General features: G+C 41.1%; 1 protein-coding gene across 12 annotated transcripts in view; it reads right to left on the reverse strand.

The window, feature by feature from the left end:
• Positions 1-1,294: 1,294 nt before the first annotated feature.
• LOC125459529 (leucine-rich repeat-containing protein 4C-like) overlaps positions 1,295-17,320 on the reverse strand; it is a 966,049-nt gene continuing 950,023 nt past the window's right edge. For all 12 annotated transcript variants that reach the window (XM_059652143.1, XM_048546069.2, XM_048546067.2 and 9 more), the window contains one exon: positions 1,295-7,401. In XM_059652143.1, coding sequence (XP_059508126.1) covers positions 5,429-7,351 — 1,923 coding nt within the window. In that variant the 5' untranslated portion in view covers positions 7,352-7,401 and the 3' untranslated portion in view covers positions 1,295-5,428. The remainder of the gene's footprint in view (positions 7,402-17,320) is intronic.

Consider the following 17,320-nt stretch of genomic DNA (forward strand, 5'->3'; position numbering starts at 1 on the left):
ATACCTAATTGCCCAGAGGGTGGTTCAGAATCAAACACATTGCGATGGGTGGGAGTCACATGCAGGCCAGACCAGGTAAGGATGGCAGTTTCCTTCCCGAAAGGGCATCAGTGAACCAGATGGGTTTTTCCTGACAATTGCCAATGATTCATGGTCATCACTAGACTTCTAATTCTAGATATTTACCAAATTCAAATTCTACCATTTGTTATGGTGGGATTCAAACCCAGAATGTTACCCAAATCTTTGGATTAACTGTGCAGCGAAAATATCACAAGGCAAACCCCTTAAAGTGAAAGTGAAACACACTCAATCTAACCATGTCTGTCAGAAGGGCAGCAGTGATTTTCGCTGACTGTGTGGCAGATGGTGAACTATCCTGGAGGGTGTGGGGGCAGAACTCACGTGTAGATTTCTGGCATAAAAATGATCTTTCATTTATCTTCAGATGCATAATACCAAACAAGCTCGTAATTGGAGACCTGAAAAAAGGCTTTCAGCAGCATAAAAGCAGCCTCTTCACCTATTAACAGATGTTTTAAAAAAAAACTTTTCTGTTGGAGGATAGTATTCCTTTGAGTAAAAATGATTGTGGACAAATATTAACTCAGCACTTTATAACTGATTACTCATATCTTTAATCCCCACAATGATTATTTATGAAAGTCAATTTGAAATTTAATCAGAGTTACCACTTCAGGTCCGGTGACCCTTCCAACTGAGGAAAGATCATCGGTTCCGAAACATTAACTCTGTTTTCTCCTTCATAGATGCTGCCAGACCTGCTGAGCTTTTCCTGCAACTTTTTTTTTGTTCCTGATTTACAGCATCCACAGTTCTTTTGGTTTTTATTTGAAACTTAATCAACTTTTCTGGTTCAAAAAGATCCTGTTGCAGAATGGAATATCTCTTCAATTAAGTTTAATTCAGTTTTGGCTCAGGAGACTTACCTGTTTCTCATTTCATGAGCAGAACATCAGGACCAACTCCAAAAGCACCCAACCATTATCAGATTACAAGGTAATTGTATAATTGATAATTTAAGCTTTTTCTTTCAGTACATAGAGTATTGTTCCATGCTCCTACATTGTTTTCAATGAATATTCAAGCCAACTCTTTAGTAATATTAACCAAACTTGTTCAAGGCTCAAATCTGAATCAGTGCAATTTATGAAAGCTCATTACTTCATAAGCATATCAAAATGATGTCCATCACTGATTGGATTTCCTTGCTAGAGCAGAGAATGTTAATTAATAAAATATCACTGAACATCAGTCTTTCGTTTCCCTTGCCAGAATTTTCGATAACTTTCAACTTTTGACCCCACTTGATGAAAAGACTTTATTCCGATAAATCCATATTGCAGTAAATGGGAAGTGCCAAAAATTAACTTCCTCAAAAACAAAATACTGAAGAAAGTTCACGATTACACTTGTACAGTTCAGTCTCACACACATACATGTTAAGCTTCTGGCAAGCTTTCTGATTGTCCCGACTGGAACCATGGAAAACACTTTGAGATTCTGAGTTTGTTTCATCATAGAGTGAGCTTTGACAACCAACCAAATTCCAATATGCTGATCAGCAACAACCACGCTTCTCTGGACTCCAATGAACCTGGCATCAGAATGTTGGCTGTATAAAACTGTAAATAACACAGGGAAGCTAATTTATAACAGATTAAAACATACCAATTTCGTTAATGATCAGGCCCATTTTCTAGATAACAGAATAGGACAATCGGTAGATATATTAAGACAAAAAAGAAATCATTTCCTTTAATCAAGCAGCCAGACCATCCACAGCCTTTCCGGAAAACTGTTTGGAACTTTAAAATACCATCAACAAACATGTGCTTTAATATTTTGTAAACATACTTGACACTGTTATATTTTATTTGTGTTGCAGAGCAATATGTTCTAAGGATTCCTCTGCAGTCCTTCATTCTGCTGTTTATATTTGTACTTGATGATATTGACTGCATTCTGAGCCAATTAATCATGTTGCTCAGCTTGAGGTATCCACCAAAATCTTTTAATAAATTGCTGTAATCCCAGAGAAAAAAATTGTTGAAGGGCACTGTTACCATGGGGAAGTTGCTTGGTTACATTTTTGTACTAGGTTTCACATGCCTCAGTAATGCAAATTGGAGCAAACAAGTGGGAGTATGTTGCTTCAACAGATGTCACAGGACCAGCCTGAGGCACATGGTTTTCTTTGTCTCTTTCTTAGTTTCCCTCGTCATTCAAATGTGAGGATTGTATGCATTTGGGTGCCAGCCATCTAAATTCAATTGCTTCTGAAAGGATTTATTTCTGGACAAGAAAGCCGACCAGTATTTTATACCAATGTGTCATTAGATTTTTGACCTAAATCACATTTTATAGGAAGCAGAGTGTCAGATTTCAGGGAATATAAATTCTAACTCTCAGCTTTAATACTATGTTTCTCTAAAGGGATTCTGTCGGGTTGTGAGCTTTTATTGAACTTGACCTTGGGTGTGACCCCCTGCATTGTATAACCTGTTTGCCTTTTGTACATAGCACTATCCTTTGCCCTCCCAATATCTGCAACTCTGTTCTGCCAGTGCTGTGATTCTTAATGTAGGCAAACAAGTTCTCTGCCTTGTTCAAATATTGAAATTAACTACCAAATGATATTCATAAGGGCTGCCTGTAAAAATCCAATAAAAAAAACCCAACACATTTCATCAAAGATATGTGTTCAACGATGATCATAGCCTGCTACTCTGTCAGCTTTTTGAGATCCCACACAGAATATAACTAGGCAAGAGGAACGAAGTTAAAAGATGAATGGTTGTGCCCATGTCCAATATGAATGCATTTTTAGTTTAAAAATAACACCAAGATGCTCAAAGGGGCATTGCAATCACAAAAAAACCCATTAAAGTAGCGACTTTGAAGCTTAACTGGTCAGAATAACAGAGTGATTTGTCAATCTATGATAACATCTGTTAATGGAAGATCACTCAGTTCTGTGGCCCTCAGCCTGAACTCTTTCTTAAAATGGGGATCTCACTCTTAATGTAAAGTTGGTCACAGTAAATGCTTCGCAAACTTCATCCATAAAAGAAAATGCTGTAATTTTATTCCATTAAGGACAGACGCTTGCTCTTATGGAAAAGATAACAGAAGTAAAATGATCTTATCCTCTTTCTTCTACTTTCATTCTAATTACCGAGGAAATAGGTTTTAGTGTCTTGCAAAGGGCAAAAAATCTCTTTGTTGGTGTAATTTAGAGCTGAATTGTGTAATCTTGACTACATAGAAAGTCTTTGGAACAGCCATCATCCTTTTTCATTACGATGACTTTCCTGTTCTTTCAATGAAAGCCAGTGAATGAGGAATTCTTGGATTTGAAATCTGTCAACCCATTCTTTTACTCCTTTATTATATTTACCTCACATTACATTGGGGGAAAATAGAAAGGTGATTACCTTCATTTATATTAACAGATGATGACAAAAAAATTCTCTTAGATTTTTTTCTTACACCAACTACAACAGATGCAATGTATAATTTCTAAAATGTTCTGGAGTTCACGGCTATTATTTTTATAGCCATAAATGAGGGTAAATTAATTGTTTTTCCATTATTTTGTTGGAGATTGGGCCATCTCTAGTTTTGTGGATGTTGTGGCGGGGTGGGGGGGGGGGGTGAGATTTGGTCTTTGAAGGAGTACAGTCCCGTTCCTGACTGTATTCCCATGCTTCTGTGAGGTAGTCAATTCCAGAACTTTGGCCAATTAGTAATAATATATGGCAATATATGTCCAGGTGACAGGGTGGCATTTGACTTTGAGGAGAATTCAGAGGTAATGTTTTCACCACATTGAACATATGTATCCAAGAGGACTTAATAAATTATGAAAAATGCAATTGGCATCAGATTTTTTCTTGGAAAAATGTTATGCAAGGAAATGGACAAATACAGACCAGAGCAATTAGAATATTGTAGTCCATCAAGATAGACAGAAATACAAGTGGTCTTTTGGAAGGATAGAACTTGAATAATTTAGAAGAAAAGGACACACAATTGCAAAACTTTTCATCTTTGACTTATCAGGACAATTCACAAGAGTATCAATATAAAGGGAAAACAACATTTGTACTGCATGAGAACCAAGTGTTGATTAGTTGGCAAGTGCAATCTGATTGGAAGTGATGCTGCCATCTGGAATATACTAGTTGGACAATGATTGACAGTTAACTGCCAAACTTTGCTTAAATTATATCTCAGGCAGGTTAACTCTGGTAACAACAGTCATTGGCACCCTCCTCTCATACAGTATAAATGTATTCTCACTAAGTCATAACGAATAAAAGGTGAAAAGCTTTGAGAAAATACTCACAGACAAAAATGTTAAGCTTTCAATAAAATTCATCATTCAAATGGTTTGCTGCATCTTGGCAGTAGTTATGGACAGTAGCAGCATTAAGCATGAGAGGGAGGATACATGGATAATCTTGTCATCCACATGTGATTGTATCACAGATTAAACCACCTCAGATTTTTCAAAGGAATAATCTTTACTACGTTTGTATGGGGCCTATTTAATTTGTTGACGTCTCCCTCAGAATTAAGCACTGAGTCGGCGTTTAGAGGGAATTATAATTTGGTTCACACCATTTTCTTCCCCAAGGCATTTCCTAAGACTTAGAATGACTGTTTGCATAATCTGGCATCTGAAACAAAATGAAAAAAAGATAATCTAGCTACTTTATTAATTAAATTTGAACTGTCATATTCCAACAGCTGGTTCTCTCAGCTTTGGGTTAATGCATTACAGAATACTGCATACATTGTCAAACTCTGATTTCAAAATCATTTAGATATTTGAAGGTACTGAAAACGAACAATAGTTTATTCATAATCTTATTTAGTATTTGAGCTACAAATTCTGGATCTAGAATTGTTTAAAAGATCATGGGAATGTGGTTTTTTTTGTTTTGTTTTTACAAGCAATCTTCACAGAATGATTCTGTTTGTAAATATAGAACAAGATGATACATGGAAAATAAAAGATTTAATATAAATCTACCTCTAATACTGCATTCCCTGTCATTACCAGTTGTAAGAGCTCATGAAATAACAGAAAGAGACAAAACAGACCGAATCTCACCACTAGAATTCACCATAAAAACCCCATGTGAAACATAATTCTTACAAAATATCTGAATAGTCCCTCAGAGAATCAAAATCCCCTATGAAAAACATGGTGATGACTAAATTAATGGGCGCAGCATTGTATGTCAAATCAGTGTTTAGAATACACATAATTGTCTCTATTTTAGATCACAATAGAATTATTCTTTAATAAATAAACCTCTTTAAAGACACTTCTTTTAAACAGTAGAATCAGCCTTGTCCTGTTTGTCATTTGCAAATTTGTGTGTCCCCCCCCAACTCATATTTGTGTCTCTTGCACATTGTCCTTAGAGTTCACTCGCATCAGTAATGGATCATGCACAGAACTGTGTAGTGAATTTATTGTGTTTACTGTGGTGCTGTGGTTGAACGGAGTTTTATAAGAGTTATAGTGGTTCATATGCTCATGCTCTATAGCGGGTATGGTCAGGTGACTCTCCATGGCAGTACTTCCTGCGATGTCATCACCTACATTGATGATCTCGACGGTCCTGGTGGGGGCATGATGATTCTGATGGTGATGCTGTTTACGCATTTTGTAAAAAATGATTAACATCACAGCTGCCATCAGTGTGATAGCCACAAAGCAACCAATAATAATCTTTGTAGTTTTCATCACCTCATCCAAGCCTGGCATGAGATTCCCTCCTGCATCAGTAATAGCAACTGTGACTGTTTTTTCCGTCGACTTTGTACTCCGAGGAGTTAAGGACGTTGTCACGAATGTAGTATCCCAGTCACTGAAAGGTGTAGGTCTAAATCTGTCATCTGTCGTGTGTACCTGTACAGATGGCTCCATAGTCTCCACGGTGACAGTAGTGAAATAAGTGAAGGTGCTGTTTTCTGTAGCAGTCACATTCAACGTAGCTGAAGCTGTCGTGTTCCCTGCTGAATTACTCACCAAACATGTGTACAACCCCGTGTCCTGGGCAGTAACATTTGTAAAATTTAATGTGCCGTCATTAAGCACAGAAATCCGGACTTTGTAAGCTCCATGGGTCATGATTGTGCCATTTGGAGTAATCCAGCTCACTGAAGTCATGGAGGTTGATGCGCGACACTTTAGTTCTGCAGCCATTCCCTCTGTCAGGTTGAGGTCAGTGGGAGCCTCGACAATGACTGGAGCATAGCAGTTGAATTTGTTCTGGTCCAGTTCGCCAATATAATTCCCTTTTAAACTCGGGGGAGCATGGCAGCGCGCGCAACATGTTGTGTTGGATGGCACTATCTCCTTCAGCCACCAACTCAGCCACAAAATGTCGCAATTACAGTTCCACGGGTTGTGATGCAAGTGGACTCGCTCCAGGTGGTGGAGGGGGGTGAAGAGGTCATGAGGCAGCAAAGTCAGGTTGTTGTGTGCCAGATTAAGCTCTATTAGTGACTGAAGGTCATCGAAGGCATTCCTCTCAATCACCTGGATCTGAGCGTGCATCATCCACAGCTTCTGCAGGTTGGTCAAACCCTGAAAGGATCCCGGTCGGATTAGCGAAAGCCGATTCCCTGATAGTTCCAGTTCCTCCAGTTTGGTCAGAGGCATGAGGTTTGGGATTTCCCGAAGATTACACATACCGAGGTTCAGATATCTTAAGTTTGACAGACCTTCAAAAGCTCTATCAGAAATGTATTCAAGTCTCTTTAGTTCACCTAAGTCTAACCTCCGAAGGGAAGGAACTCGATTGAAAGCATATGATGGTATGCTTTCTATTGGATTGTTCCTCAACCACAGTTCCTTCAGTTTGGAGAGGTATTCGAAAGCTCCACTGGGAATGGTGGAGAGGCGGTTGTCGAACAGCTCCAGGGTGTTGAGATTTGTTAGGCCATTGAAGGCCCCAACCTCAATTTGCCGGATGTGGTTCTTACTTAACTGTAGAATCTCTAGGTGCCTTAAATGCTTGAAGCTGTCTGCTTTGATGACTTGGATCCCGTTCTCTTGCAGGTTCAAATAGCGTGTGTTGATGGAGATGCTGTCTGGTACTTCCCTCAAGTTCCGTCGTGTGCAGATCACTTTGCTGAACTGGTTGCTGCAGGAGCACACTGAAGGACAAGTCTGAGCTCGGACCAAACCGGCCACCACGAGGAGTTGTAGAGCCAACAGCAGCACAAATAAGGGGTCGAGTACGGCCCTGTTAAACTTTGGACCTATCATCATCTGCTGTGGATGCAATGTCATCTTGTTCAACATTCATACTTTATTGGATGTTTGTTTTCTTGAGTTCAATTTATTATTGTAACCTGAAGAAAAACAAAAAGAAGAGAATTAATACTCCAAATCAATGTATCACTAAATCATTTTGAAATCTCATCTCAGAATGCAAATTATTTTTGTTTGTTGCTTTTCCTTTGCAGTGTTTTCATCAAGAGCCTCTGTGTTCGAATAAAACATATAGAACTGCTTTAAGGCCAACTTCAAATGACGTCTGAACCACACTGAACTTCCATAAATACACATAAAGGGCTTTAAAACTGCCCAAAAATGACATGGCTTGAGTAATATGCATTTCTGACAGGCAAGGCTCATCCCCAGAAGGCTCAAAAATTACCCATTATTTCCTTTTGCTGAAATGCTTTATAACTGTTTTCAATATCACATTTACAATCATACAATTTTAATGTACAGTGGCTATGTTCTAAGCTTTCAAACCGCATTTGAATAATGCAGTGGGAATTATGTGGCAAAATCATTGCACAAACACATTCAGTATTTGTATCAAATCCCTTAGTGATTTTAAAGGAAAATGGCATTACCCAACTGCAAATAAATACATTTGGTGAATTAAGAAATGCGGACAATAACCTGGGATTTTATCAGAGATAATGGGAACTGCAGATGCTGGAGAATCCGAGATAACAAAGTGTGAAGCTGGATGAACACAGCAGGCCAAGCAGCAGCTTAGGAGCACAAAAGCTGACGTTCCGGGCCCATACCCTTTATCCCTCTTCCAGGGATGCCTAATCTGAAGAAGTTATCCTCCTCCCTCTGGACAAACCTCAGGGGATCTCTCCCACTGCAACTCTCTTGTCTCCTCTATCCATCTTCTATCTGCCTCCCCTCTCTCCCTATTTATTTCAGAACCCTTTCCCCATCCCCCTTTTCTGATGAAGGGGCTAGGCCCGAAGCGTCAGCTTTTGTGCTCCTAAGGTGCTGCTTGGCCTGCTGTGGTCATCCAGCTCCACACTTTGTTAACCTGGGATTTTACTTACCTGATCCTGATGGATAAGCTTGGCTTCCATTCTAATGGAAGGTTGCAAGAACTAGTAAGTCCATGCTGACAAGGGGAGAGGTACGAAGGGTTAGAGGTCAGTGGGAGTTTGTTGGTCATGGGGAAGTGGAATCAGATGCCTTGGTGTTCTGGGGTGTGAACTTAGATAGGAGGATCATTATAGAAGCTTGCACATGGTGGGGGAGCAGGACACAGAATCATTAGACATCTCATTGTACACCAAGGGTTGGGCCAGTGTCATTTCAAGGGTGTTCCTTGGTTGGTGCAGCTTCCAAATCCTGATGTCAACTTATTTATCGGAATTCACCAAGCCATCAGCTGGACAAACGTACTGGGTTCGTTGAGTGCTAGAAACTTGGCCCTTCATTGAGAAATTCAACTGTGAATAACAATGTGACTCACAACTCCATCGACATGCTTGAAGTGTGAGCTTGGATCTTTGGAAAAGGTTCATGCATTTCCACTTTGCGCTTTTTTATTCATTCATGGCATGAGAGTGTTGCTGGCAAGGCTGCATTTATTGCCTATCCTTATTTGCCTAGAGGGCAGTTCAGAGTCAACCACATTGTTGTGGGTCTGGAGTCACATATAGGCCAGACCAGGTAGGGATGGCAAGTTTCCTTCCCGAAAGAGCATTAGTCAACCAGATGGGTTTTTCTGAACAATCGGCAAATGGATTCATGGTCATCGTTAGATTCTTATTTCCAGATATTTTATTGAATTCAAATTCCACTATCTGCTGTAGTGGGATTTGAACCTGAGTCCCCAGAATGTAACCTGGGTCTCTAGATTAACAGAGACAACAAAATGTGAGGCTGGATGAACACAGCAGGCCAAGCAGCATCTCAGGAGCACAAAAGCTGACGTTTCGAGCCTAGACCCTTCATCAGAGAGGGGGATGGGGTGAGGGTTCTGGAATAAATAGGGAGAGAGGAGGAGGCGGACCGAGGATGGAGAAAAGAAGATAGGTGGAGAGAGTATAGGCGGGGAGGTAGGGAGGGGATAGGTCAGTCCAGGGAAGACGGACAGGTCAAGGAGGTGGGATGAGGTTAGTAGGTAGATGGGGGTGCGGCTTGGGGTGGGAGGAAGGGATGGGTGAGAGGAAGAACAGGTTAGGGAGGCGGAGACAGGTTGGACTGGTTTTGGGATGCAGTGGGTGGAGTAGAAGAGCTGGGCTGATTGTGTGGTGCAGTGGGGGGAGGGGACGAACTGGGCTGGTTTAGGGATGCAGTTGGGGAAGGGGAGATTTTGAAACTGGTGAAGTCCACATTGATACCATTAGGCTGCAGGGTTCCCAGGCGGAATATGAGTTGCTGTTCCTGCAACCTTCGGGTGGCATCATTGTGGCACTGCAGGAGGCCCATAATGGACATGTCATCTAACGAATGGGAGGGGGAGTGGTGCCACCCGAAGGTTGCAGGAACAGCAACTCATATTCCGCCTGGGAATCCTGCAGTCTAATGGTATCAATGTGGACTTCACCAGTTTCAAAATCTCCCCTTCCCCAACTGCATCCCTAAGCCAGCCCAGTTCGTCCCCTCCCCCCACTGCACCACACAATCAGCCCAGCTCTTCCACTCCACCCACTGCATCCCAAAACCAGTCCAACCTGTCTCCGCCTCTCTAACCTGTTCTTCCTCTCACCCATCCCTTCCTCCCACCCCAAGCTGCACCCCCATCTACCTACTAACCTCATCCCACCTCCTTGACCTGTCCGTCTTCCCTGGACTGACCTATCCCCTCCCTACCTCCCCACCTACACTCTCTCCACCTATCTTCTTTTCTCTCCATCCTCGGTCCGCCTCCCCCTCTCTCCCTATTTATTCCAGAACCCTCACCCCATCCCCCTCTCTGATGAAGGGTCTAGGCCCAAAACGTCAGCTTTTGTGCTCCTGAGATGCTGCTTGGCCTGCTGTGTTCATTCAGCCTCACATTTTGTTGTCTTGGATTCTCCAGCATCTGCAGTTCCCATTATCTCTAGATTAACAGTTCGGCGACAGTACCACTAGGCCACTGATACCTAATTAAAACTGGAAAAGAGCACGTTATTGCTCAGTTTGGGTCGGAAGTCTGATTTCTATAGACTTTAACTACCACTTTTTTAAAATGTCTTTATTTTTGGTTAAAATTCTCCCAAAGTATATGGTAACAGTCCACACTACAACTTCCAGGCTAAAATAAAGGATCAGTTTTAATATGTAACATTGTTCTGATGTGAAATAAAACATGTGAATCTTATGATTAACATATTTATTGGATAAAGTTTTCTCATGATTTGCAACTGCTGTATTTCAGGAGAAAGAAAATCAGAAATGTTTGAGTTGAGAAGAAAATTTTACAAAAATAATTTTTTAATGTTGATATGAATTGAAGAATAGCTGTATATCCTTCAAACTTCAGCACAAGGAGTTGAGTATGATTGAAAAGTGTTCTGGTTCTGAGGAAGGGTCATGGGACCTGAAACATTAACTCTGTTTTTTCCTTCCCAGAGGCTGCCAGACCTTCTGAGCTTTTTCAGTACCATTGTTTTTGCTCATGGCTAGAAAGTGGTTCTGGTAACATACATTTTTGCAAAGTCTTCCTTGACCCACACAGGCACAAAAGTAACTATTAACTGAAGGATCAAGTCCTTCTCAGACACTGGAACACCGTTGAGAGATAATATGAGGGAAGCTATCAAATGCACAATTTTGGTTTGACATTGATTGCCATGCATCTCAGTGCAGGATTCAAACCTGTTTAAAAATGGTCATGGACTCCCCCTGTCCCCAGTTGCAATCTTCATACATTTCAATAGAATCCTTTCCAAAGTATTATGGAAGTCTGCACTCCATCAACACTCTTAAAACATTGAACACTGAGCACCTTCTCAGTGGCAAAATTTTGATTTATTACCGGGCAGTTTAACAGGTGCCTTCCTCATGGTAGATTTCACTGAGCAGATCAAATTGGATGCATGGCGTGTGTAATATGGTTGGATTTTCAGAGGCGTCTGTTAAAGTTCTTCACCAGGGGTTAGTGATCAAAACCAGACACATTGGTTAAGACATGTACTGGTATGAATTGAGCATTGGTTAACAGGCAGAAGAAATACGAATAAATGGATCATTCTTGGCTGACTATGATTCATGGGGTAGTGCAAGGTCTAGCTTCAATTGTACAGAATTTTGGATAAATCCACACAGGAGCACTGTGTGTAGTTTTTGGCCCAAAAATTACCATCCCTTGAACACCAAGGCCTCTGATTCGAATTCCCCACTCCTACCAAACTCCTCTGATCTCAACAAATCTACCCAACTGCCTCGACTGCCCCCCCCCCCCCCACACACACACACACACACACACACACACACACACACACACACTCTGCCTCACACACAAACTTCCTCTCCACCTCAAACACATACACACACATACACTCCCCTCCCCCACACACACTCTTCTCCTTCATACACACATCCTCTCACTCACACACCGACATACACGCACACACAAACATAATCCCTCTCCTGACAGAAACACACACACTCCTGCTCACACACACACATCCTCTCACTCACATACACACAGAGAATATCTCTTACTCAAATATACACACACATACCCGCTCACACATGCCCTCTCACACACATGTTCCCTCTCACTATCCCACACACACACACACACACACGCGCGCACACACACACACACACACACACACACACACACACACACACACACACACACACACACACACACACACTTACCCCAGTGTTCTGAATTACTGCACCTTGTGGTGGCATCTGATCTTTACTGCCTTACCTTGGGATGATAGCCTTACTTCTTCCATACAGCATTACCTTAGGGAGGACATTAGAGCCATAAAGAGAGAGTGCAACAAAGGTTCAGCAGATTTTATCTGGGATGATGGGCTGCCTTATGAAGGGTGAGTGGGGAAACTGGGCCTGTAGTCTCTGAAATCGACTTCTGCGGAAGCGTCACCTGAAATGTTAACTCGGATTAATGTGGTAATCGAAATTCAACTCCATCTGTAATTCTTCAGGAAGTGGCTCTGAAAACTCGAATTGGACTCGAATTGGACTGTATCTTTACATGTCCTCCTGAGTTAACCAAAATGTTGATAATTCTCTTCGTAACTTCTGATGGTCTTGACTCCTTGCTGAAATGATTTCATAAGATAGGCCTGATGATGAGGATTCCATTCAAGAGGTGTCCAAAACTAGGTAAGTACAAGATGGGCACTAATAAATCCAATGTAGATTTCATGTCAAAATTCTTTACCCAGATTAATTGCAAGATAAATCTTTCCATCATGTGGAGAATTGAGCAAAAATGGCATAAATACCTTTAAGGGAAAACTAGACAGGGTATTCTAGGGAGAAAGGAGTAAAGAGAATGCAAATAGGACCAGGTGGGGGCTGTTTCTGAGATAACAAAGTATGAAGCTGGATGAACACAGCAGGCCAAGCAGCACCTCAGGAGCTCAAAAGCTGACGTTTCAGGCCTAGACCCTTCATCAGAGGTGTTGTGACTAGAGATGTGGTTCCATAGATGCCAGTGTTCTCCTGTATTTCACACAAGTACGGGTATGTTCATTGTGATGGATAGCAAAGTCTACTCAATAATGTGGATTGTGATCAGAATGTTGCCCTTCCCTTGAGCTTGGAAATGGGAAGGGCACTTAGGCAAGGTAAAGGTGTACCCAAAGCATGCCATCTTCTTTCCCCTTCCAGAATTAAATTCAGGACAGGAAGGCCCATGGTCACCCTCCTGTTCCAGCACTAATTGAGGCCTTTGAGTGTTCAATTAAGAATCCTATCAGGCACAGCCCTCTGCGTTAGCGTGGGTGGACATTTTGGTCAGCGTGGGCCAGGTTGGGCCGAAGGTCCTATCTCTGTGCTACAGGACTCTAACAGTCTAAGGTTCCACCTATATTAGGTAGACATTGTGTTTTGCATTTGCTTAATAAAACCACACAAATAATTTTACTTGTATCTCGTAGAAACCACCTCACTATAACTTCAGTTTCAAAGTGGTTTTCTGGAAGAAAATTGTGCAGCATAAAAGAAAATTGCTCTGTAACTAATCTTATAAAACTCCTTCAAAGTAACACCATCAACTGCTTGTCCATGTTCAATTTAGTTTGGTTTTCCTGGTATTGTTGATGTTTATAGTAAAATTCCAACACCAGAGCGATTCAAATTATTCTGGCAGCTGTGAAATTGGGAGCCTGCTGAAATAAATTTCAGAAGCATTAGCATAAATAGGAGCAGCTAGACCCAAGTGTGAAAAAATAGAAACAAAAATTAAGGAAGTATCTTATAGTTTAACAGGAAAGCGCAGGAACGCAAACAGAAGCTAATGCAAACTATAAGAGAGACAGTGAGAGAGAAAGATATAGAGAGTCTCTTAATTGAGCATACACCATGGCAATCTCAAAATCCTGAAATTTCCTACATAATGCCACTGTATATATCTTATCAGTACTGTGTTTGAAGATAAAAATCTGATGCTAACTCAGAGATAGAGTGGTGATAGAGATGGGCAATAACTATGTTGTCGTCAGTGTCAGTCATATCCCGAGAATTGTTTTTTGTCAAAAATATTGGCATTAAGATTACCAATAGTTGAAATAATTGCTTTACTATATTTCCCCCACTCCCCTCTGATAATTTGTCCTGCACCTTCCTACAAGTTGACAGTATGAAGCACTATGAGCGCTAAAATATAACCGCTCAATATAGTCTGGGCAATAACATCAACAGTTTCGGTGTGAGCTGCCTCTATACATTTGTGTAGGGATGTCATGAGTAGCTTTTAACAACTGCTGTCAGTTGTGTAGTTTTAGCAAAGTTTTTAAAAGAAAATATTGAACAGCTCTGCTGCTTATTAAAACTTACACATTATTTTCTTTTCTGAAGCATTGCTGAATAGTCAATCATTTACAAATACTGCGACTTTTATTTAATGTGAGACCAGAAAAGAGTTGTCAGTTTAATAATGACCTTGGAGAACACCTGACTGTCAGATTAAAAAATATATAATTTCAATAGAAAGATCTGTCTGAAATTTAAATTAGTTTTGTCTGCCCCAGTGAGCTGAAAATACTTTATCAAATGAAATATGTCTTGGAAAATAAAAAACTACATGGAAACAGCTAACAGGGTCAATGTGACAACTTTCAGAGCAAGGAATTACACTTTCAATGCACCCTTAACTTGTCATTTGCAAAACTTGTAATGAAGTGGTGTACACAATAGAAATGACTTTCAGTGATAATGGGAACTGCAGATGCTGGAGAATCCAAGATAATAAAATGTGAGACAACAAAATGTGAGGCTGGATGAACACAGCAGGCCCAGCAGCATCTCAGGAGCATAAAAGCTGACGTTTCGGGCCTAGACCCATTCAATTGTTTTGAATTTGGCCATTACTCACTTGCCAGCTACTATTCATCATCAGATAAGGAGAACTCTAAGTTGGAGTTAATGTGAAGAATTTATGAGCTATGTTTTCATCAGTGTTGTGTTTGAATTGGAATTTAGAAAATCAAGTCAAACTATTAAGCATTCTTTGCTTCAATGTCAGAATTGAGGAATTCAGCAAAATTCCTGTCAGTCAAAGCTTCAGCTGCATAAACTTTGGAAAATGCTTTAACACAGAACATATGCACAAGTTATTCCATGTACAAGCTCACTTTTAGTCATCAGTGCACTCACACTGTAAAGCCCCATCATCTGCTTGAGACACAATTAGAGGTTACAATGACCACTATCTGAAAGGTATGAAAGGTAACCAACTCTCTCCCAAACATTCATGGTACGTCAAGGCAGATGGACAAGTAGCACTTTTCTGTTTTGTTCTGCTTTTCCCTTGGTTAATCTTTACTCTGCTTTTTAGTCCCCAGCTTAATATTAACAAAACATTTCTCCACATTGAGTTGCTCCAGGTCTTTAAATAGTAAATCACACGTCTAAAAATGTGGTGTAAAAGTGTCGGTTTTCATCCTTTTGAGTTACAGACACCACCCCATAAAACAAGCTTGTTCACAACAACTGATGCTATTGTGCTGATAGACAGAACTTAATTCCATTGAAAAGACACAGCCCAGCTAGGCAAAAATATCAAGTTGCGTAGCAAAACCATTAGCAATTTTCATGTCAGTAAAGAAAAAGTTATTGACCAACAAAGCTGTTGAAGGTCAACAACCGCAAGAGCAATGAGGTCCAAATAGCACGGCAAATCACGACACTAGAAATAGCATTTGTAGATCCTTCAAAAAAAGTACCTCCATATATCAGCAGATAACTATCTTTCTGCCTGGCCTTTAAGCTATGGCAGAGTTATGACAATTACCAGATTACCTAAATTTTGTAACAGAAATATTTCTTGCCCATTGCAAAGTTTTCATGCTACCAGAATCTCCCAAGAGGCATCTGAGAGATTGGGCAGAATGCATTGAGAAACTTACAGCACAGAAGGCCATTCAGCCCATCAGGGCAGTGTTGACTCTTTGAAAGCGCAGTCATGCAACATCCATATCTGTAACCAGACAAGTTGCTCATTTTCAAGAATCTTTCCAACTCAGTTTTGAAATTATTCCTGCAATGGCTTGACATTACAAGAAAGGTAGAGGGTTCCATATTCCGCCAACTCAGTATGCTGGATTTGACGTGGGATGGGAGGGTTTGGATGGCTTTCTCGCTTCTCCATGGAAGTAAGCTCAGCCAGAAGCCTGTAAGTTTGGAAGAAACCCAACCTACAACCCTATCATGCGATTGGAGGGCAAAATTGTCAACCAGGGTAGTTACAAGGGACAAAATTCACATCGTCACTGTTTGAGATCCGATCTACAATGGTGATGTTGTCCGCAAACCTGTAAAAGGAGTCTACCATCCTCTTGTGATTATGACAACCCGACACACCCTATTTGTTGTTTCACAGCTTGGATGAAGGCTGTGAAGACCAAGGGTCACCAGTGCCTCCACTCAAGCACAGGCTTGGAGCTCCATCTCTGACTCACCCTTTGCTTATGTACAGATGTGTGACTGAGCACATGCAGTCAGAGACCATCCTTGACTAACAGAATGGTGTTTGCAAGACACAACACAGATGGCATGGTGGCTCAGTGGTTAGCACTGCTGCCTCACAGCGCCAGGGACCTGGGTTTGAATCCAGCCTTGGGTGACTGTCTGTGAGGAATTTGCACATTCTCCCCATGACTGCGTAGGTTCCCTCCGGGTGATCTGATTTTGTCCCACAGTCCAGGCTAGGTGGATTGGCCATGGGGATCAGGGATGTGTAGATTAGGTGGGTTATAGGGGGCTGCATCTGGCTCGGATGATCTGTGGGTTGGTGTGGACTTGTTGCGCGGAAGGGCCTGTTTCCGCACTGTAAGGATTCGATAATCTATGAACACTGAACTAAAAATAGGAAAATCAGTCTTTCTGATTGTGATACTTTGTTTCCTGGTTTATGTTCACCATCTGATTCAAGTTATTTAATCCTTTGTATGTGTTTGTATTTCAACAGAGCAATATCAAGGCTTGAAATTTCTCTGTCAGGCAAGACAGAACAGTCTACTGTACAATGGAAATTGCTCCTTCCACTACCCAGCCGCAGCCACACTTTGTTGCTGAGCAAACCTCTAAAATTAAGTGGCTAAACTTTTAAAGAATCCGTACAAGCTACGACGGGGTCACCAGAGTTTTGGACAATCTCAAAAGTTAGATAATGGGAGGCTAGTCAGGAGTGTGTTGGAATGGTCAACTCTATAGTTACCAAAGGTGTGGGTAAGGGTTCGACAGTAGATGAGCCAAGACAGGACAGTATCAGTCAATGCTGCAAAGGTTTTGTGTGGTTTTGGCTATGCAGTTAGAACCATATTCCTCAAAGTGTACAATGATGCTTGTGAACTGCCTGTCTTAGCA

Source organism: Stegostoma tigrinum, chromosome 17, assembly GCF_030684315.1.
Source record: "Stegostoma tigrinum isolate sSteTig4 chromosome 17, sSteTig4.hap1, whole genome shotgun sequence".
Taxonomy (NCBI): Eukaryota; Metazoa; Chordata; class Chondrichthyes; order Orectolobiformes; family Stegostomatidae; genus Stegostoma; species Stegostoma tigrinum.